General features: G+C 42.7%; 1 protein-coding gene across 1 annotated transcript in view; it reads right to left on the bottom strand.

Annotated features, from left to right (window-relative positions):
- MMD (monocyte to macrophage differentiation associated) overlaps positions 1–24,519 on the bottom strand; it is a 323,780-nt gene that overhangs the window by 37,619 nt on the left and 261,642 nt on the right. The window contains exons 3-4 of the mRNA XM_044089034.1: positions 20,504–20,620; positions 8,068–8,213 (exon numbers count right to left, since the gene is read on the bottom strand). Coding sequence (XP_043944969.1) covers positions 8,068–8,213; positions 20,504–20,620 — 263 coding nt within the window. The remainder of the gene's footprint in view (positions 1–8,067; positions 8,214–20,503; positions 20,621–24,519) is intronic.

The following is a 24,519-nucleotide window of genomic DNA, read 5'->3' as shown; positions in this document are numbered from 1 at the left end:
AAAAAAGAACAATTTTGTCACCTAATGTTCTAAAAAACATTTCCATGCTGAGAACTTTATTAATGAACTAAATGCATGTAACTGGTCATCTCTAAAACTATTTAATCTAGACGAAGCAATCTCTTACTTTAATTCTACTTTCCTTCATATTCTAAATAACCATGCTCCTTTCCGCTCCTCCAGAATCGGGACAAAAACAGCCCCCTGGCTCACAAAACAAACCAAAGAAAAAATGTTTCTACGAAATAAAATATGGGCAAGATGGAGAACCTCTAAAAGCTCTGTAGATCATCTATACTTTAAGCAACTAAGAAATGCTGTCAAAAAGGATATAATCTCAGACAAAAAAACTACTACTCCCACCTGCAACATTCACACTCTAATAAACTTCTCAAACCAGGACATGCCACAACTCCTTCCCCCTGCTCTATTCCTAGTAGTAATCCTCTGCAAATAGCTAATGCCTTTAACAATTACTTCATTGAAACTATTCAAACTTTAACTCAAACTCTAGTTCCCATGTCCCCCACTCCTACACAACACACTAACAGTCCCTTTCCCTCCCTTCATTTGCAACCTGTACCCATCTCCTTTATCTGCAAACTCCTTCAAAAACTCAAACCCTGCACTCCCTCGTCTGATTGCCTCCCAGCAGAATACCTTCAAATTGCAGACAAAGCCATAGCATACCCTGTTTCTATCCTGATAAACAGATCCATCTCTGCACATCCCCTCTATTTGGAAATTCTCACATATAATCCCTTTGCACAAAGGAGGTAAATCTACTGAAATCTCCAACTACCGTCCTATTGCTCTACTCTCCCCACTAGCCAAAATTATGGAAAAATGTATTCACCATCAGCTACTTCAGCACCTTCTCCAAAACAACTTGCTTGCTAACTGCCAACATGGATTTAGGCCCTTTCATAGCACTACTTCTGCCCTTTTAACTTTTACTGATTGCATAAATAGGAATAGTAACAATAACTGTCTCTCAGCTGCTCTATTTATTAACCTTTCCAAAGCCTTTGATATGATCAATCATAACCTACTTATCAATGTGCTAAAAGCCCAATCTCTTGACCCACAAGCAATCCTTTGGTTCAAATCTTATCTGGAAGACAGACAACAAGCAGTACTCTGGTTCAATAATCTATCCACATACCTCCCAGTAAGCACTGGAGTTCCTCAAGGTTCTATCCTAGGCCCTCTTCTTTTCTCCATCTTTATTAATGATCTCCATACTGTTTTTCCACAATCCACCTGTATACAATATGCTGATGACTCTACTCTTATCTGTACTGTCAAGTCTTCTTCCTCTCTCCACACCCTTACACAAAATGTATTTAACACAGTTGAAAAATGGTTCACACAACGCTGCCTTCTTCTTAACCCTAAGAAAACTAAGCTACTACTCTTTACTCCCACCATAAAATCTCCTCAGTTCCACTTCACTATTACTTCTGACAATGGAACCTGCATTTCTCCCGATTCTACTGCTCAACTACTTGGCATAACTATTGACCATAACCTCAGCTTCGATGCCCATGTTAATAATATTATAAAAACTGTTAATAAAAGATTAGGCTTCCTGTATAGAATAAAACCCTTCCCTACACCTCTAGCTAAGAAATCCATAGCCCAGACTCACCTTACTTCCACCCTATTCTATGCTTCTGGCATTTACACCAATCTATCAAAGCATAACCTCACCAAACTTGAAACTAGCTACAATAACATAACCAGATTTGCCACTGGCTCTCCATACAGAACTCATCACTGCCTCAACCTTAAACAACTCAGATGGTTAGAACTACAAAATCAACTACTATACAATCAACTTGTGATTGCACAAAAAATCCTGCACCATCCTACTAATACTCCCATCCTTACTAATCTGATCTCTCCTTATAAAAATCTTTCAACACTACGCTCAGCTAATAAACTTCTTATTGCCAGCAACCCTTCTAATAACAAAGCAGGCGATTCCCTCTTCTCCAATGTTGTGGGTAGAATCTGGAACAAACTTCCTAATCACTCACCTCACTCTCATCCTCTCTAATCTTTAAAAAAACACCTTAGAGACCACCTTAAAATACATTGGCTTTGCCCCTGCTCAAAGCCTGATTGAATCTACTTTTCATCTCTCCCCTCCCCTGGTTCCTTCTCTCTTGCTTCCTTAACAATTACCCTCCCATATCTTATGAACAACACTATAAAAAGTTTCCTAAAATGTTTTAGTTTTTGATTGACTTCACATGAACCCTACTAAAGCATTAAGACTTGTTTATTTTTTACTTGTACTCTAATGAAACGTTACATTGTTCACGATTTATTTTTTTTTTTTTCTTTTCATGTCTTATTTTGTAATGTGAAACTAGTCTTTTTTAGATTATTTTGAATGTATTAATTTACTCATGTTGGAGCTTTTCTCCTCAGGCCTCTACTGAAAAGGGATATGTATCCAGCTAGACTAGTCCGGTCAACAAATGTAAATAAATAAATAAATAAATACATATTAACTTTTACTGAAATCGGTAAGGAGCAAGAAAATGTTTCCCCAACGGGGTACTTAGCTTTAGTTGAACACTTCGGTTCTGAAACTCGAAAACAAAAATTTCAAGAGTCTGCTGACCGGCACTTGCGAAATGCTTCTACTTCGGGCACCGCACGGCAAAAAACTGATGTAATGGCGTCGGCTGCATGTTTTATACCCCTGACGACCTAACGTCATGGAAGAAGGGATAGCAACTGACGCAGGACCCAAGACTTTGTTAATCAGGCCGACTGAGGGCTATCTGCAAGCAGAGAACCCAAATGTAATGACTGCAACAGTGAAACATGAAAGAATATCTTGAAAATGTAATAACATGTTGCCATGAAAATATGCATAAAGCTCCCCATGCAAGGTGTCTGAATGATAAGTACATGGCTGTCATTAATAAGAGTGAACGTGCAAAACGTGGATGCCTTTTTTTTTCTGGCTGCTCTGTGTACGTGACCACTGTACAGAGGGTCTGAAACTTGCCCTATCCCTCCTGGAGTTGGCATATATAGCGCGTGCGTGTGTGTGTGTGTGTGTGTGTGTGTGTGTGTGTGTATGTATGTGTGTATGGGCACTATGTGCAAGTAATTTTTTTCTTTCTTTCATTGTTTTGTTGATATAAAAACATTGATTTTTTTTTAAATTCTATTTTGAGTGTTCACTAGGTAATCAAGTACTCACACAACTGTTGCATCTGATTTGGAGGGGCCTTTGGCAGGAAAACTGCATATCTCAGAGAAAAATTATACTCATATCAGTTTTCACTGATAAGACTACACTGGTTTTTAACACCAACATGCAGCTGTTCATCACCATCTTACCAGTTACACTGCCCACTATTCACAAAATCCACCACATAAATGCAAAATTTAAGTTAATGCACACACACACACACACACACACACACACACACACACACACACACACACACTATTTTTACGGGGGACGGGTCCACACACAGTTTCATAAGTAACCTACACTTCTACATCCAGGTAACACTGCTGCCGTCATGGAAAATGTGGCAGTGAATCTCAAAGTGCACAGTACAGCAGTGAACAGCAATCTAGAGTGCGGAGAGAACTACCTGTGTGATGGGTCTAAGTTTGAAATGCTACAGTTCAGCTCCACCCAAAATAGGCTTTGCACCTCAAGAATGGAGAACACAGTCATCCCTCTGCACAAACGTGGACCATCTATAGACCCCAGAAACTACAGAACTATAAGTCTCACTAGTCTTATATGTAAAGCCATGGAAAGAATTATCACAGAAATGATCAATAGTGATATAGTAAACCTCCAGACAGTGGTCCTAACCTAGTTTTGGTTTCGTCATGGGCAGGTTATGCCTACTCAACTTGGTGGATTTCTTTGAGAAAGTCACCAAAGAGATAGATGAGGGCAAAATGGTCCACACTGCCTATGTTGACATGGCCAAGGCATATGAAACAATACCCCACTTGGGCATTGTTGACAAACTCAAGAAATTAGGGGCAGACCTTATGTCACCTGGTGGATAGCCAGCCGGCTCACAGACAGGACCCCAGGAAGTTAGAACTGGGGTGTCCACCTCTACAAAGAGGTCAGTCACAAGTGGAGTCCCTCAGGGATCAGTCCTTGGACTGCTCCTTTTTGGCATTTACTTTTTTGAAGTTAAGGCTAATGTCAATGGTCTTTGGATTAATAAATTTGCAGATGATTGCAAATTAGGAGCTGCCACTGAATCCCACAATGACACAAATGTTCTCCAGGGAGGGCAGACACTGACAAGCACCTGGTGTCAGAGCCGTGGACTAACACTAAATGCCGAGAAATGCATAATAGTATCCTTCAGGAAGTCATCCTTCCCCGTTAACTATCATATTGACAACGCACCCCTTACAGGTGACCCAGCAGTCAGGGACTTACAAACACAGCAAATAATGTAGCCTTTGACCATCATGTGTCTACAGTACTGAGGAAATCATTCTATGTTGTGCAACTTATAAACAAAGGTATGGCATTTCAGTCCAAGGAAGTCATTGTTCCACTGTGTATGGCATTCATCACACCTATCATTGAGTACAATGTCCCCTTTCGTATTTACCTAACCAGGCATATCCAACAAATGGAACATCCACAGAGATTCCTCACTAAAAGAATATGGGTTGTAAGTAAAATGTCCCATGCAGACCACCTTAAGGCCATACCCCGTATTCTGTCTCCTACAGGCTTTTGAAGGGACGTCTACTCCTGGCTTACAGGGCATTGTCAGACTCCACTCTGATGGGCCTATTGCATATCCACAAAACAAACAGCACCAGAATTACCCATTCTAAAGACTTAAACCTTGCCTGAGATATAAATAGTACCTGCTGGAGAATCAGGAATGTATCCCACAGACTACCCAGTTCCTGGAACAGGCTCCCCATCTGTGTGAAGCAAAGTTCCTCCCTAACCCAATTCAAGTGCAATTTGGACAACTGGATGGAGGACAGGTAATTCAGCCCTATTTTGGCACCTACATCTCTAAACATCTACAAGCTGCCTGTGTCCATTAATCTCCCAAGTCCCTACTCTTGCTTATCAAGGGTATCAGAACTTGTTAGAGATTTGGGATGCATGGCTACGCTTAAAAAGGTCCTTGTGGTCTTTAGGCTAGTAAACACCTATGAAACTATTGGTGTCCCGCACCATCAGACAAGCCATGTATATACCAAAGTATGGGCACTAAGCTGTGTAAGAGAGCACTGTGACAAAGGTGGTACAACCTTAGTTACACATCACTAGAAAAGGTGTAGGCAGGTACACACGAGGGGTGCATTGTACACAGTTACTGGTGTGATGAAGGCTGGGATCCATGAAGTTATTATGACCTCTAATGTGCATGTCCTTCACATACCCAGTAGTTGTGTTACAATCAAGAGAGTAGTCAGCACTGTGACAACATGCTGGTGGATGTACCATTACACTCTACTCCAGCACACAGGTCACACATCTATAGGTCTGATTATAGGGTGTGTTGTCCACATTATACTTGGATGGTGTGTGCTTCCTGATTCAGCAAATCCCTTCATGTGTCTTGTCAATGCAGGTGTTGACATGACTGGAATGCACTTGTAATGTCTGTATTATACTAATATCGCAGTTGGAGTCAATGATTGCCTTTATGACCTCTTTGAGGGCATCTATCAGATGTAATGGACCTGATGTAGCATTAACAACTAACGCAGGTCTGTTGCACACACCTGGCATGTTACTAGTGTACATGTAGAAGAGATCCATGATGACATGTTGGTCCACCTCACCATCAAGGAGAGTCAGGACGTCCCTATATATGCATGCATCAGGTGCTATCCCTCCAACTCGGGTGGACGCATGTTGATGTACACTCTTGTATGGGAACATATGTGCTGGGTCACACCATATGTGATCGGTGATGTTGTTACAGCACGTGGATTCCATGCGATAGGCCTGGATGAAGGTAAGACAGTGCATACTTCCTACTGTGAAATGGCCTAGGGTTTTGGTTACACACACAGGTATTATTGAGGAAACCCCCAAGCTGGGGATTAAACCTGACATCAGTTGATGGGTAAACAACTGGCTCACTGACAGAACACATCATGTGAAAGTTGGTGAATCAAACTGTACCAGTAGAGCTGTCACCACTGGCAAAGCCCCAGAGATCTGGGCTTGGCCCTTCACTGTTTGGACTCTATTTCTTGACAGTTCAGGCTAAAGTATATGGCCTTTGGCTTGCCATGTTTGCTGATTCTTGCATATTGTGTGCAATCATTCAGTCCACCAATGGTTATAACATAGTACGGGAGGAGCTAACATACACAACTGAAAGATGACAGAGACACACACTGTACAAATAAACATAAAAGTGTAATAAAAGACAAGCCATGTGTTTGTAATGTCTGCCTGAAAACTGGAGTTCCATGTTAATCACAGCATTGACAACAGTCCTGCTATGTAGAAAACCCAGAGATGCAAGCACTAAGAACACATTTAGATAGCCAGTCTGAACTTTGACTACTAAGTGTCCACACTGCTACTGAAAGTCTGTGTTGTGCACTTCGTAGGTCACTCCATCATATTGAGATCTTAGAATTGTATAACAGCACTGTAGTCAAACCCCATTACAGCACTAATAGAGTATAATGCGCATTTTCACATGCATCTCACTAGACACATGTAGTAACTAGAAAGACCACATGACTTTCTCAGTAAGATAACACAGGGCCTACACACCATGTCACTGTAAACTTTATTGTATAGGATGAGGTGACTTCTGCCTGGCCGCCAGGTCAGACTCTGACCATGCCCTGTTGGGAGTAATGCATATCCAAAAATGTGATGCAGCTGATTACATCAGCAGTGTCTGTTTTGAAGAAGATGACAGTGTCCCACAAGCTGGTGTACAATGCGCTCTGTAATATCAAGCCACAGTGCGCGCACACACACACACACACACACACACACACACACACACACACACACACACACGACTGCATTGAGAACAGAACCACTACCCAAGTACATGGACTAGAGAACACAGTACTTAACACAAATGCCACTGTACAAATCTGATTTATACAAGAGCTCAGATGAACGTATACTAGATGAAATCAGTAAGCCATATGGACGTCAACAGGTTGCAAGACCTACACAGCACATAGCTTCATAAGTTCATATGAGGCTACTAGCCTAATACCACTAGGGTGTTTAGAAGCCTAGCTGTGTAAAAACACAAGTACCCTTATTGAGCATATGTGGATGGTCATTTTTAACACAGCATGTTTGCCAGCAGCACCTACTGGCCCTGTCCACGAGGGACAAAGGTGCCAGCCTAGAGGTGACTTTACAATCACCCAACCAGTAGTCAAGGTTGTGCATGAACAGAGTCATTGAGGAGTACTGCTTCACATGCAGTGGGAGCCTTTTACATCAGTGAAATCCCATAAAGTTCTGTGCTGGGCCCTCAACTACTTGGGAAATACTTCCCTGAAGCACAGGCAACAGTAGCTGGTATGTGGTTTACCAAGTTTGCAGACTGTTAACTGGGCACATTCGTATAGTCTTCTCCCAATGATGGTAACATATCACAGTAGGGGCTGACACAGACTGATGATTGATGACAAACTCGCAGACTGAACTTTAAGCATACAATAACTTTATCACCTTTGCCACTGACATACCCCTGCAAATTATGATACACATAGCACCCCCTAAGCTCAAACACAATGTTGTGAGACTTGGCAAAACATGTTAATAGCAATCTACACTTTCATCACTATGTGCCCATAGTGGTGACACACACAATCAGCATTCCGCATATCATACATATGGACATCACATCCAAGACCAGGGTAGTCGTACCTCTGCTGTACTCTACCCTTATCACACCAATAATGGTGTACAATGCTGACATCTCTCTGTACCTCACCAGATACCTGCAGCAATTAGAGAGAACACATGGTTGTGCCTGGGAGACTCCAAGGCCTCCAAACATAACATACATGAAAAGACGGACATACCTGTCACTGTATTCTGTATCATTCAGGCTGCTAAGAGGTGACCTATGGCTGCACTGCAGAGCAGTCTTGGAACCTGCCCTACTGGAAATAGACATCTGCAACTCAAATGGTACAACTATAATTTGTCCCAGGGTTCTCAACGTAGCCTGTGGCAAACAGAACATGTTGAGAAGACAGATACATCCCATGCCGATTCACACTCCTTTGTAATAGGCTCCCACTACATGTGAAGCAGTGCTCCTCAAAGACCCTGTTCATGAGCAACCTTGACTCGTGGTTGGGTGACTGTAAAGTCATCTCTTGGCTGGCACCTATGTCCCTCATGGACAGGGTCAGTAGGTGCTGTTCACAAACAACATCTGCTAAAAATGACCATCCACATATGCTTAATAAGGGTACTTGTGTTTTTACACAGCTAGGCTTCTATTGCCTCATGTATATGGACAACCATGTACTCCTAAAGCTTATAAATACAATATATGAGAAAAGCAACTATACAATGAACATAGAATAAATGCTCTCACTCTCAGGTAACAAACCAGATAAACAGGTTGTCAGCACACACACCACCACCTCCTCCTCAACAAAGCAAGTGCACAAAACATAACCCCACATATGCAGAGGTACTTACTAGAAGCTTACCAAAAGAGCAGAGACCTATATGGCCGTAGTGGTGCAGCGGTTAGCATGGTCACCTCACAGCAAGAGGTTCTCCCATTCGATTCTCGTCTGCAGCGTCTTCTGCTTGGAGTCTGCATGTCCTCCCCGTGGTTGAGTGACGTATAAAGACATGCAGGTAGGTGTCTGCGTGAATGTGTATGCCTTCTTTGAAGACTGGGTGTTGAGCTGGTAACTCTGCACCATAAAAAAATCCAGTGCCAATCATGAGCAGACCAGAGTTTCGCTGGGGTGACCCCTAACCAGGAAAAGCCGAAAGACATTACTTACTTTTTACCAAAAGAGCACAGCCCTCACAAATGCAAACTTTTGCACACATTACAGTCCCAGCAGAACCCAACACACATAAAAACAAACAGTGCGTCACCCATTAAGCCCTCAACGCAACGCAAAACACCTGAAAACCAATGTCTTGGTCATAAGCAAATTCATAATGAGATGTCCCCCTCACCAGGCTGTACAAGTAGAAAGTGATGGTCAGCTGCCTGTCAGGTGCCAGATCTGCAAAGTCATGCAAGTACTCAATTCTCTCAACAAGCAGCACAGTTACACCTCTGTCATACTCCATGTTTGACTTGAGACGTACTTCACTGGACTATAAGAGAGATATGACGGAGCTCTCAGATTGTATGTCCCAGACAGATATGTCCATAACCCTAAGCAGCATTCTACCTTCACCCAGGATGATACCTCAGTACAAACAAAAGAATTATCGCCTTCAACAATTGGCTTGGCTACTGGTGTCAATCCAGGGGGATCAAGTACTTCTCAGGTTAGGATGATATGGTCGCCAGACCATACTGCTTTGCCATGTATGGTATTCATTCGTCACCTCTTGCCCTTCGGTTACTGGCCAAAGTACTTAAGTGCCCCATAGTGCCTTTCTTAGGCAATGCCATAAGACCAAAATTGTTGACGTAAAAATATCCTCAAAAGACAAACTCAAGGTTATGCTGCTTAATGCTAGAAGTGTAAATCAAAAACTACACACAATGGAAGCACTACCTACTTGGGAAGATGTCCATGTTTGTGCAGTCACACAGACATGGTTTACGGCCACAATGAGTACTCCAACCATTAAAGGCTATAATGCCTTCCCCACATTCAGGCCGCAAAATGAACATGAAAGAACCAGAGGAGAAGGTGAATCCATCTTCACAAAAAAGAGAAATACACCTCAAGACTAATTAAGCAGTATGACTCCCTAGAGTTACTCCAAAGTCCAACTAACTGTAGTAAAGACCCCCCCCCTCCACGTCATTGTTAGCTACAGGTCCACCAACATGAACCATGAAAGCCACACAGTACCTTCCTGGACCTGCTTGAGTCACTCATAATACAGCCAGACACCCTAGGCATGGGTGACTATCCTTCCATCAACTGGGATACATACATGAGTTCAAACACGCTTGCCTTAAGGTTCCTGCACTTTGTAAACACAAATGCTCTGGAACAGTCTGCACTCCCAGAAGAGGCTAGAATGTCCTTGACCTAGTACTCACCAATATGAGAGATTGTTGCACCATTCCAGTGTGACACTCTCCCTGTTAAGGTCTAACCATAAATCAGTCACGTTCAATTTAGCGATCATACCTGACCCCACCCCAGGATCCAAAAGGTTGAAAAGCTTCTCCAAACCAAAAACTATAGCCTCCTAAGTGATGGCATAAATCGTTTTAAGCCTCCTGCCACCAATATCAACAAAGACTCCTATATGGAGGTGTACACAATTGCCGTGTATGCACACACAAGTGTATAGACTTAGCCATAACAGAATGGATCAAAACTTCATCATGAAAAAACAAGCTGCCGTGGTGGACCTCTAGCAGAAATAGATTATACAACAAGAGAAAGAAACTGGTGTTCATAAATTAGAGGGAACAGTGTCAGCAGAACACTACCCTCCATAGTTTGAACAAGCAAATGAGACATCTAGCAAAGTCTTCTAAAGCTAATTATGAAACTAAATTACCATCCATAGCCAAAGATGATCACAAGGCATTCTTTAGCTGTGTCTAATATAAAAGGAAAGGCCCAGCATTGCACCAAATTCATAGTTGATGATACCAGTCACAACAAACCTGAGGACATAGCCAACTTGTTAGCAGACAGATTTGGCATAACTTTCACATCCCTGTCTTCAGCAATCATACCCCAAAGCATACCTGTGACCAGTTTTCTACTTATCTCCAAAGAACAGGTCATAACCGCACTTGCCAAGGCCAAAAACACAGCCTCTGTGGGACCGGATAACATCCCAGGCTGCTTATCAAACAGTGTAAAGAAATAGTTAGCAGAACCACTGGGTACTCTCTTCAACCACAGTCTAAGAAGCACTGGCTTTGTCCCAAGCAGAGTGGAAAACAGCAACCATAATCCCCTTGCACAGAAGGGATCCCTCAATCGACCCAGGGAACTATAGGGCCAGACCAGCCTTGTCTGTAAGGCCATTGAGAGAATCATCTCGGACCTTTATCAACAAAGACATTGGTGACCTCTAAACTCTTAACCTGATCCAGTTTGGCTTTAAGGGCAGACCATGCCTATTAAACCTAGTGGAATTCAAGAGTGTCACCAAAGCCCTGGATGAAGGCAAATCAGTACATACTGCCTTTGTAGACTTGGCCAAAGGCAGTGATACAATCCCCGACTCAGGCATCATAGAGAAACTCATCCAGCTGGGAATGAATCCATACGTCATTAGATGGGTAGGCAACAGACTCACCAACAAAATGTCTACAGTCACAGCTGGGGATTCCACCTCTATCAGCAGACCTGTAACCGGTGGTGTTCCACAGGACCTGTGCTGGGCCTTCACAGGTTCATAGGTAGGTACTAGGCTATCGGCCAAAGGGCCTACATAAGCCTAGCCAACAAGGCTCCCTGGCTTACGCCACCCAAGAAAGTTATTTTCCTGTGCCATTGTCGAACAGAGACACACAAGTGATCCCTGGGGTGTATTTCCTATTTCCCATCCACTCATCAAGATTTTTCTTGAAGAGTGCTAATGAAGAACTTTGCTTGACATAGATGGGTAGCCTGTTCCAGAGTATGGGAAGTCTCTTGGATAGGAATCTATCCCTCCAGCATGTCCTGTTTATTGAAGTGACAAGGTTTAGGTCCCTCGAGGGATTGGGATTTCTTTAGGTGTAGCATGTCCAACAGCTCTGGGTTTGACACAGCTTTATATGTTAGACAGAGATCACCTCAGAGTAGGCAATATGCTACGGAGTAAAGCTTGAGTTTGAGGCGGTCAATGTAGGGCATTTGTTTGAGTCCAGTAATCCTCTTTGTGAGGTACTTCTTGTGGCCTTTCCAGCTGCTGCAGATGTCTTGTGGGGTACATTCCAAAAGGGGCGTTGTACTCTATAATGGGTCTAATGAGTGTCGAGTAGAGAGGAACGATGACCTCTTTTTTCCTGGATGAGAACCCTTTTATGATGAGGTGTGCCACGTAGAAGGACTTCCTGACTACTGTGGCGAAGTGACTATCAAAGGAGAGACTACTGTCCACCTGGGTCCCAAGGTCTCTTATCACGCATTCGGTGTTAAGTAGATTGCTGCCTATGTGGTAGCTCATGGGTACAGAGTTTTTACCAAAGGGGATGACACTGCACTTTTTGGCATTGAGCTTGAGGCCATGGCTCTGACACCAGGCATCTGTCTCAGACAGGCCCTTCTGTAGGATGTTCACATCATTTGGGGACTTGACTATGGCTCCTAGCTTGCAGTCATCTGCGAACTTCGTTAGCCACAGGCCTTCTGTGTTAGCCTGTACTTCAGACAAGTAGATACCAAACAGGAGCGGTCCCAGGATGGAACCCTGTGGTACTCCACTTGTCACTGGTTTGAGGTCAGATTTGGAGTCTGCAACTTTTACAGTGTGGGTTTTGTCAGTGAGCCAGTTGGCAACCCATCTTGTGACGTAGGGATTTATGCCTAGTTTACTGAGTTTAGCTATAATTTCATAATGGGGGATAGTGTTGAAAGCCTTGGTGAGGTCAAGATAGGCTGTGTGAACCACCTTACCCTCATCTACAGCTTTGGTGACTGCCTCAAAGAAGTCGATCAGGTTCAGAAGGCATGATCTGCCTTTCACAAACCCGAACTGGGTGGGATCCAGAGTTTGGAGGTTACCAATGTCTTTGTTTATGAGTTCCATAATGATACGTTCCATGGCCTTGCAGACCAGGCTCGTCAGGCTAATAGGTCTATAGTTCCCAGGGTCAGTGGTGGCTCCCCCTTTGTGGAGTGGGAGAAAGTACAGTTTTGTACCTACCATAAATGTAGATGTTCGAGGATCCCATTGCTGCAGTCCTTACTATTGGGTATAGTCCGCATCCAGTCGGCCCGAATACCAGAGTATAAGGCTGACGTCGGTCAGGGCGCATTAGACTGACGTCAGTACGTCAGGGTACTAATGCGCATGACCGACGCCATATCCTCAGTCTTTTCTTGCCCCAGATGTCAGAAGACCCTAAAAAGACAAGGCCCAAAATACCTGCACCAAAAATATGTACAAGATATACAAGAACATATACAAAAAATATAAGCATGAAACCTCACCTACACAACCACCCCTAAACACAGAGGGGAAGGAGGGAGGGTTTGGACTGCAGCAATGGGATCCTCGAACATCTACATTTATGGTAGGTACAAAACTGTACTATGTTCTTCGCTCCCCATTGCTGCAGTCCTTACTATTGGGTAGAATCCCAAAGCAGAGGTAAGGGAGGCTGGCAAATCATAAAGAAGCAGGAGCTGACAACATGCCTTGCAAAACAGCTGTGGCAAAACCAGCCCTAGACTTAGAGTAGATAGGAAGGTGATAATGCTTAGAGAAAGTATGCACTGAACTCCAAGTAGCTGCTTCCAAAATATCCTTAGTTGCCACCCCCCTTAGAAAAGCTGTTGTAGTGGCAGCAGCCCTAGTGGAATGAGGCCTAATCCCAGCTGGAATCTCCTTGCCATGGTGGGAATAACAAAATGCAATGCAAAAGCCAATCCACCTAGAAATAGTTTGTTTTGACACAGGCTTGCCCTGTGAACTCAAAGCAAAAGAAACAAACAACTGCTGAGACTGCCTAAAATCCTTAGTCCTGCTTAAATAATAACGCAATTGCCTGTGTACATCTAAAGTGTGCAAAATCTTTTCCCCTTTATCTTGGGGGTCTGCATAAAAAGTAGGCAAATGAATAGTCTGGTTTAAAGCCACACTAGAAACCACCTTAGGCATAAAGGAAGGATTAGTACGTAATGATACCCTATCCTTATGGAAAATCAAAATGGCTCTACTGCCATAAGGGCCTGCAACTCAGACACCCTTCTTGCAGAAGTAATAGCCAACAGAAAAGCAGTCTTCCATGACAAGTATTTCAATTCAGCAGTAGCCGCAGGCTCAAAAGGTTGTAGAGTAAGTTTTTCCAACACAAAATTGAGATCCCAAGCAGGAGTAGGAGCTCTACGTGGGGGTCTTATATTCTTTGCCCCTCTAAGAAACTGCTTGAACAAAGGATGCGAAAACAATGGTGGGTCACAATCATAGTGAGCTGAAATCGCTGCAGCATGAATCTTAATAGAAGAGAAGGACAAACCTTTGTCCAATAACTCAGTAAGGTATTGAAGAGCCGCACTCAAATTAGGCTCAGAAACCTGCAAATTCTTTGCTGTACTCCAAAATAAAAATCTCTTCCATTTGTCGTGCGTACACTTTCCTTGTACTAGGTCTTCTAGCTTCCATAATCACATTTAAAACTTGTTGAGGAAGTTGAGACCTGCTGTGTTTCAACACAGAATATGCCAGGCTGTTAGATGAAGAGAGTGAAGCTTGACATTGAGCAGATGACCATCCTGCTGAGACAATAGATGAGGAATCAGAGGCAAAGGCCATGGAGGCTTCCTTACCAGACTCCGTAGTAGTGGGTACCAGTGTTGCCGAGGCCAATCTGGAGCTATCAAAATCATCCTTGGCCTGTCTTGTCTGACCTTTAATAGTACCTTTGGAAGAAGAGGTAGAGGAGGAAAGGCATACACATGAAGGTTTTTCCAACTGAAAGACAGAGCATCCACTTTCCAGGCTGTGTGATGAAACCCCTTTGTGCAATACTGTGGCAGCTGGTGGTTTAGTGGAGAAGCGAACAGATCTATGTCTGGAGTTCCCCATGACACTGTCAATGTTTGAAATACATGAAGATCCAGTTTCCACTCGTGGGGATCCATGATTTGTCTGCTTAACACATCTGCTAAGGAGTTCTGTGCTCCTGGCAGAAACCTTGCCTGAAGAGTTAGTTGCAAGCTTAGCGCAGTCTCCCATAAAATCAGTGCTTGCCTGCATAGAGGATAAGAATGTGTTCCCCCTTGCTTGTTGATGTACCACATGACAGTTGTGTTGTCTGTTAGAATCAACACCTGCCCTGGAAGAAGTAACTCCTTGAAAGCCATTAATGCAAACTGGACTGCTAACATCTCCTTCATGGTGATATGTAGATGCAGTAGTCTGGCAGGCCACTTGTCTTGTATCCACTTTCCATTTAGATGAGCTCCCCAAGCAAAGTCCGAGGCATCTGTTGTTAAAATCTGACTCGCCTCTGGCCGGGTCACAGAGAGTCCCTTGTTTAGGTGACATTCCTGAGCCCACCACAAAAGTCTTTTGAAGGCAAGGTATTATTTGAATGACAGTGTCCAAATCCTGGCAGTGCTGTGTCCATACATTTTTGAGATACCATTGTAGCTTCCTCATATGCAGTTTGGCATTGGGAAGCACCAGAATACAAGATGCCATGAACCCTAATGCTGGAAGGACTGTCCTTGCAGTCAGCACGGACTGATGAGATAGTTGATGGAAGTAAAGTGATAGACTCTGTTGTTTGTCCGGGGTTAAAAAGGCCATCTGGGCTGCTGTATTCAGTCTCACACCCAGAAAGCACATGTCTTGAGAGGGTACTAGACTGGACTTTATTTCGTTCACAGAATACCCTAGGCATCTTAGCACTGCTATAACATGTTCCAGATGCTGTACAAGGTCTTCCTTTTCTTGAGCCAGAATCAGGCAGTCGTCCAAGTAAGGATAGATTTGAATTCCTTGAAGCCTGAAGTAAGCTATCACTGGAGCCAGAACCTTTGTGAATACTCTGGGCGCAGTAGATAAGCCAAAGGGCAATGCAGAGAACTGATAATGAGAATTTCCAGCTCAAAACCGCAGATACATCCTGCAACTTAGCCTGATAGGCACATGAAGGTAAGCTTCCTTGAGATCTAGAGTTACCATCCAGTGATCTTTGCCCAGCAGGGGTAAAAGCTGTTGTAACGTCAACATCTTGAACTTGGGAATGTCCAGAAAAGTGTTGAGGAGAGATAAATCCAAAATTGGTCTCCACGTGTTCCCTTTCTTTGGTACTAGGAACAGGCGAGAATAAAATCCTAGGCCCCTTTCTGATACAGGGACTGGCTGAATGGCCCCCATCTGGAGTAATTGAAAAACTTGCTTGTGAGCCTCTTTTCTTTGTGGAGGAGGAACGTCTGGCATGCCTTTGAAAGGGGGCATTGTATGGAAATAAAATCTGTAACCGTGGTGAATGATATCCAACACCCATTTGTCTTGAGTAATTAAATCCCAATTTGCTTTGAAAAGAGACAGTCTTCCTCCCAAAGGAGCTGCCAGACGGAATCTACTGGCAGCTGAAAAGACAGGTCATTGGGTCTGTTTACGAAAGGACTGACCCCTGCCCTCACCAGAAGTCTGAGCAGGCGAACTCCCTGTTCTAGGCCTGAAAGAACCTTGAGCCCTGCCCCTACCACGTCTAGACCTACCCCTAGACTGAGAATCATAAGCAGGATATGTCCACCCCTTAGCCGGCCAATTTCTACTAAATTTCGGTGGCTGCACCTGCAAAAAATCTTTAACAGTTTGCATAGACTTAGCTTTGTCCTCCATTTTCTTTAAAACTGCTTCCACAGGCGATCCAAACAACACATCAGACTGTAAAGGAGCATCCAAAATCCTTGTCTTAACATGCTCAGCTAAAGTCTGATCCTTCAACCAGGCATGCCTGCGAAGAACAGAACTAGTAGCGGCCACCCTCGAGGAGGCTTGTACAGCATCAAAACCACATTGCAAAGAATGCTTACCCACTTGTTCAGACACATGAACCAAATCCAGCAACTCTTTACACTCAATACCTCCTGCCAAAGCATCCACCTTAGATTTCAATTTGTGAAAGGAGGCAATTCTGATATTTTAGCATGGGAAACTGACAATTCAATGCTCTCATGGCTAGAGTGGAAGAAGTATACACTTTCTTTCCCCACCTATCCAAAGCCCTTGCCTCTTCATCAGTGGGAACAGGATTTTTAACCACAGAAGCTTTAACACCTTTAGGCCCTGGAGAAATAGTTTCTGGGTCCGCCCTAGGACTCTTAAACAAATACTTATGAGCTTCGGGCACCCTATAATACCTATCAGGTTTAACAGGAGCAGGAGGCAAAGAGTCAGGGTTCAGGGAAGCCTCTGCAAAAACATCTTCCACCACATTCAACACAGGAGGAATAGCTAAGGGCCTATGCTGGGGTAAAAACAAGAATTCCCTAAGCCTTTTCCTGGAATCAGAGTAATCCTGGCCTTCCCATTTAAAGTGCTCCCTCATGGAATGCAGAGTCTCTGAAAATGAGAAATCCTCAGGAGGAGTAGCTGTAGGAGTGGAATCATCCACATCAGAATCAGAATAAGTAGGATACTCCTGCAAGTCTTCCGTAGAAGACCCTGAAGCCTCTGAACACTGTTCAAAACAATCAAACTGTGGTTCCACCCTAGGCCTCTTATCAGGCGGGGGCATAGAACCTCTAATCATAGTAATCAAATCTTCTGCCATTTTAAGCATATGTTTCTTAGGTACAGAACCCGAAATGCTAGGAGAAGCCCCCACTGAAGCCAAACTAGGCCTACCTCTCAAAGAAGTTTTGGCAACAGAAGGAGAGGCTCTAACTACCTTGGGAAGAGAGGGAAGAACAGTCACCTGAGAAGCCCCCCCAGCCTGGCCTACCTCCTGAGAAGGCACATCCTGTAACAGTAAAGATTCTGCCTGGGACTCCATGGAAACTCCTGGCAAAACCTCTGGCTCCACTGAGCCTCCTAAAGAACCGACGTCCGGGACTGCCGGTTCATCAACCCTAGGCTTCGCTGTTTTGTCCTTGCGCTTCTTGGACGAAGCGGGCGTCGGAACATCCGACGGCATTTTATAATTGCAACGCTTCCCAAACACTAACCTGGCACAGTCTAACCTCCTCTTAATAGTGCGTTTGTTAAACCTAGCACAAGAGCGGCAACCAACAACGCCGTGCTCAGGCCCTAAACAAGGTATACACAAGGTATGGTAATCCCTATGAGGTATCTGTTTCCCACAAGAAATACAGTTATTCACTTTTTCTGACATCCGGTAAAATACTGAGGCAAGAAAACCATAATGTTCCCCAACGGGGTACTTAGCCAACTCTGTTTCGGTCTGAAACTCCGGTTTCGGAAAGATTTCAGAACGCCAACCTGCACTCGCAAAACTGCTTCTGCATCGGACCACGCGGCAAAAAAGACTGAGGATATGGCGTCGGTCATGCGCATTAGTACCCTGACGTACTGACGTCAGTCTAATGCGCCCTGACCGACGTCAGCCTTATACTCTGGTATTCGGGCCGACTGGATGCGGACTATACCCAATAGTAAGGACTGCAGCAATGGGGAACGAAGAACATCTGTTGCTGTGCGCCATTCAGTGGGCACAAAGCCTAATGCGAGGCAATTACTGAACATGGTACTTAAGTGGGGAGCCAGTTCATTCTGAAGTTCGTGTAAAACGCAGCCTGGAATGTTGTCCGGTCCCATGGATGCTGTGTTTTTGGCTTTAGAGAGTGCAGCTTTCACCTGCATAGTTGTGATTACAGGGACTCTGCATTCTTCCTGTATAGATATGCGCCCTTTAGGGGGTGAGGGGGGGGGGGTAAAGTTAGCAATGAACCTATCTGCCAGGATGTTGGCAATATCAGTTGGTTCTGTAATTTTTGTACCTTTGTGTTGTAACTCAGAGTAGATCTGGGTGTTGCCATCGAGATTCTTGACATAGCTATAGAATGCTTTGTGGTTGTCCATGGAATTAGTGGCGATTTTATTTTCATAGCTAGCTTTGGAGGATCTTATAAGGGATCTCAGCTTCTTACTGAGGCTGACCAGGGAGCTCCTCCACTCATGGGATTTTACTCTCTTTTGCAACAGTTTTTACCTTCTGTTGTACAGTTTTTTTATGGCAGGGGACCACCAGATTGGCTTCCTTTTTTTGGAGGATAGCGTCTTGGTTCTGTTTGGGATAGCACGATCCATGCACTCATGTAAGTGCTTATAGAGTGCATTTGTGTAGTATTCAGCAGTTGTAACTGTATTGTCCATCTGCATGGGTGTCATGAAGTTCACCACTTCTGTCTTAAGAAGCATGAAGCTGGCTTTGGAGAAATTATTTACTGTGGTTTCCTTAATGGGGGGTGGGGGTGGGATGTTGATATCAAGGGTGATTAACTTATGGTTGGATCGGACCAACGAGGAGTTGACTTCAGGTGTGGAACACCGGTCACTCATGTTGGTAATGACTAGGTCTAGGATATTGTTGCCCCTGGTGGGGGTGTGGATAAGTTGATCTAGGGCATTGGAGTTTATGAATTCCAGAAAGCGTTGCGCTAAGGAGTTGGTACACGAGTAGTTTTCCCAGTTAATGGTGGGGTAGTTGAAGTCGCCCATTATTAACAGTGTTTGGATGAACCCTAACATTTTCCAGTACATCATGAAAAGAGGAGTGGGAATCCTGGGTCATGGTGGGGAATCTGTAGCAAGCTACAATTTGTATTGCAGTTTTGCCAAGAGTTAGTTGCACTTGGATAACCTCGGATGCATTATGCTGAGCAACTAGCCTAGAGGTGTGAATATCCTTAATGAATATGGACACACCCCCACCTTTGGTGTTTCGGTCCAGGTTACATGGCCGAAAAGTGTGGTATGAGTTATAGCCTGGTAGTGCAGGGGTGCTCTCTGGAGCCTTGAGCCTCCTACTGTTTTGAATGTATTTCTCAGAAATTCAAGTAACAGATGGCCTGTGGCTCACCAAGTTCACTGACAACTGAAAACTTGTGTGCAATCACCAAACCCCCAAATGATGTCAACATACTACAAAATGTGCTTGCATACAAAAATAATTGTGACCAAAGCCAGACTTAAGCTTAACCTAACAAAATGCACTTTTATCCCTTTCACCAAAGGAGAGATCCCTGCAGATTACATTATTACTAACCCCCCCAATTCCAAACCAACGGTGAGAGATTTGGGAATGCATGTTGATAGAAACATCAACTTTGATCATAATGTGTTCACGGTGGTAAGGGCTTTTACATTGTAAATCTCATAAGTAAGGGCATAACATCAAAGACCAAGGATGTCACCAATCCACTGTAATTGTCCCTCATCAGACCAATGATAGACTATAATGCTCTCTTTTGCAAGTACCTGACCAGAAACCTGCAGTAGCTGGAGAGACCTAAGAGGTTTCTCACCAAGAAAATCCAGGGACTTCAACACATGGCCTACATGTACAGACTAAAGACAGTGTCACTGTACTTTACATTATAGACTGCGGAGTATGACTTGTGGCTGGCTTACAAAGCACACTCGAACTCTGTCTTAACCCAAATGCTGCATCTCTGCAAATCATATGGGACAAGATTCACTCACTGTAGAGTCCTTAACCCAGTCTGCAACATCAACAGGACATGTTAGTGTGGAAAGATAGATACGTCTCCCAGCACCTGCCAATGTCATGGAACAAATTCCCAATTTATCCACAAACACCTAAACAACTTAAGAACAAAGTAAAAGTGAAAAAGCAGCAAACCAAAGACCAGGAAGGAACCGGACCACAAAACTTATAAGCTTTCGTTTGTTTAATAAAACACCACAAACTTCATCAGAATAAATACAAAAACTTGAAACCACCCTTTAATTACTTGCCATGTTCAAAAAAATTATCCAGTGATAAAATGCTTCTAATAAATTATTTAAATAGCCACTGTGATGTCATATACATATGCAATGTTAAAAAATGTTGTAGTGTATTTTTAAATTTTCAGGACATCACAGTGACTATTTAAATAATTTATTTGAAGCATTTTGTCACTGGATGATTTTTTGCACATGACAAGGATTTAAAGGGTGGTTTCAAGTTTTTGTATTATTCTGATGAAGTTTGTGGTGTTTTACTGAACGAACGCTTATAAGTTTTGAGGTCCGGTTCCTTCCTGGTCTTTGGTTTATTGCTTTTTCACTTTTATTAAATTCCTAATTCATGTGGAATTGAGGTCCTCAATAACTATTTAACTGTAACTTGGACAACTGGATGGGGAAATCAACTTTACCCCAGGGGTTTCACCTATGCCACTTTAACAGGGGCAACCGGTGATGATCATGGATTCACAAATATGGACTACATATCTTGGTCTATAGGGAACAATGGTACAACTTTGCTAGGCTTGAATAGGCCCACAGGGCCATTAGCTTACTAATCTCCTATGAACATAGGGCCATTATGGCAGTAGCCTCATATGAACCTATTAAGCTATGAACCTATGCAGGCCTGCCAACATCTTGTCTCACAAATGGCCTGCTCATGTCCTGTACTATTAGTTCAAGTGCAGTCTTGAAAAATCAGACTTGTGCCATGGTGCTTGCATTAATGACTGTTTTGTAGTCTGTGTGCTTGGATAGGTAGGGGTTATATTCTGACTGCAGTCAAGTGTGTGTGTGTGTGTGTGTGTGTGTGTGTGTGTGTGTGTGTGTGTGTATACTCTTGCTTGATATTAACTTAACACAGCATGTGGGACACTTACTACTATATTTGCAACACACTGCTGATTTCATCAGCTATAGCAGATGTTTGGATATGCAGTAATCCTACCAGGGCATGGTCAGACACTGGCCTGGAGGCCAGGCAGATATCACCTCATCCTATACAAGACAGAGTACAGTGACATGGCTTTTAATTTAGACACACACATCATGGCATGGCTTGTAGGCCCAGAGTAATCTTACTGAAATAGCCCTGTGGCAAAGAGAGCATTATTCTGTATTAATGTTCTGATGAGGTTTGACTATAGTGGTGTCATACACTTTTACTATTGTTCCACTTCCCATTATAGTCACTCTCACTTATAACACTTGACAGTGTGCATGACATTAATTATATGTATGAGGGTTGAGACACTAATATTGTGTCAGTTTATCCATGTATTATCACATTTATTATCAAATGTAGGACTGTGCGTATATTGTGTACTATATTTCTATAAGCATATATGCAAGCTCTCTGTGAACCATGGCTTTTGCTGTAGCAAGCAACTGAGTAAATGTCAGGAAAATCCTACTAGGACAGCTGAAATTTATTTGGGGTTAATCAGAGTCTCTTTAATTGATGGGAGGTGTTTAGCCAAGAAGACTGAATGCTGTAATTAAATCAAAAGGTGCTTCAACAAAGTATTAGTTTAAGGGTGTGCACACTTAATGCAACCAGCTTATTTGTACCTTTTTTATTTTTTTACATTTTCTGCCCAACAGATTTGTTTGTTTTTCAATTGAATTGTACAGGTTATAGGTCACATTAAAGGTGGGAAAAGTTTTGAAATGATTTATTCTGGTCTCATTTTAACAGGGGTGTGTACATTTTTTATATCCACTGTATCTGCGCAGAGGAGTTCTGCTTTTTTTAGATGATACATGCTGACATGTACTGTAACTATGAATAGCCTGCTTAAATTTTTTAATATTTATTTTGATTTGCACAAACTTAATCTGTCTGCATTACTTACAAGTGTACTGTTCATTTAGGGGTGGGGGAACAAATCTGCATTTCTATTGAGGCACAGAAAAAAAAAAAGATTATGTTGCTATTGTTACTCTCCCTTTGTGCATCCAGCCTTTATCTAATGCAGTCCCATGTCAAGGTCAGTTCTGTACAAATCTCACACATTTTACTTTTTATTCTGTCCATGTAGACTCCTTTACATGGCTGTATTCCAAAAGTTTTGGAATTCACAGGGAACACCAGCATGGAGTCTACATGGCTGCTTTATAGCTTGTTGAATAACTCCACAGTATTAGACTGTTTAATTAACATGCAATTCTGCTACTTATGCTGTAATTAGTATGCCGTGGTTTTTACCTTGTTTGCATGGGGGTGCATGGCATTTACTGAATATAAAAGTTTTGCCTGTATGCGCATTACGCCATGATGCTCACATGGTGGAAAATGATAGTGTAAATGTATTGAATACCCCTGTGAATTTAAAAGCGCTATACTTGATGCTACCAGCAATTTGATATATGTGTGTGGTGTATGTGTGTGTGTGTGTGTGTGTAAGATGTACCAATTCTTCTTGCTGAATAACAGTTTACATTTTCTGGGGGTGGGGTGGGGTGGGGGCTATGATTTTTTTTCATTTAGCATTTTGTTTGCATTATGCTTTAAAATTGATACTGCACATATAGTTTGAATTTATATACAAGTTTGAAACGCTTGTCTTTCGAATAATTAATACTCAGACTTGCAATCTCAAATACTGATATTCAGGGAATACAATTAATTATAGCAGAAACCTATAGTGTACTCTTTTATAAAAGTATGCACACATATGATCAGGTGGCTGCAACACACATACACTGTGTAAATAGATTATGAAACATGTAGTGGAAGCCTCTACCCAAATGGAGTGGACTCGCTGATGTTAATACAACCGTGGAATGTGTTATGTTGGCCAAGGGATTACACCTGGCAGCTCAGCTGGACTGTGCTTGTTTGACCACCATAAAACCCTCCTTGCTAGAGACAATGACATCCAATGACATATCCATCATCCTGTACTGAATAACCCTATGGAAGTAGAACCGTAACTGAAAATGCCCTTCAGTGTATGGAGAACACATTCTTCACATTTAGAGCAGTGAACAGACTGCTTAATGTTAAGCAGTTCACAAATTATCTGCATGCAGAAGAAAAACAGAATCAATGAGAAAAACAGTCTTCATAGAGGAAGCAATGATCTTTGCATGTAGCAGCCTGAGATTTGAAGTGTACCAGACACCAGAAAGGCCACTAGGAAGACAGTCTGCCAGAAACTTTTTTTTCTCTATGTAATAACTTGACAAGTGAGCTGCTCACAACCTTTTTCAGAATGTAGCTGCGATTAGATCAGAGGGAAAATAATAAAATTATAATGACAAAATTACAGCAACTCCAAGGACTTGCACTGAATAGTACAGTACATTAAGTTACATGAGCTAAGATGAACATGTTTGAGTAAAACACAAATCAATGTTTATAAAGTAATTTAACAATTCTTTTGTATGTTATAGTTTAGTATTTTTGTGTGTATATATACAGTGTATTCATTCATTATTATGATTATTATGGTTTGATTGGTCACTGGAATCATGTGATCGTTTTAAAATGGTATTTAAACAGTGGGAAGGAGAGTGTCTATATTTCTGAAGATGTTCTTATTAAACAGAACAAAAGCGCTGTGGTGTTTTTTCTCCTTGTCTACGTTTCATCAGTGTGGGTGTTCATTTATCTTGTTCCTGTATTTGGCTTGACATATCAATGTTCGTTAATCTGAAAAAACAGGGAAGTTAGGAGTGCTGGTATTTTATGCAATTGATCAGAGGAGAGTTAGGTCTAACACATTCATCATGCTAAACTC

Source organism: Protopterus annectens, chromosome 12.part0 (genome assembly GCF_019279795.1).
Source record: "Protopterus annectens isolate FY-2018-M chromosome 12.part0, PAN1.0, whole genome shotgun sequence".
NCBI classification, from domain to species: domain Eukaryota; kingdom Metazoa; phylum Chordata; order Ceratodontiformes; family Protopteridae; genus Protopterus; species Protopterus annectens.
This window is presented reverse-complemented; position numbering and strand designations above follow the sequence as displayed.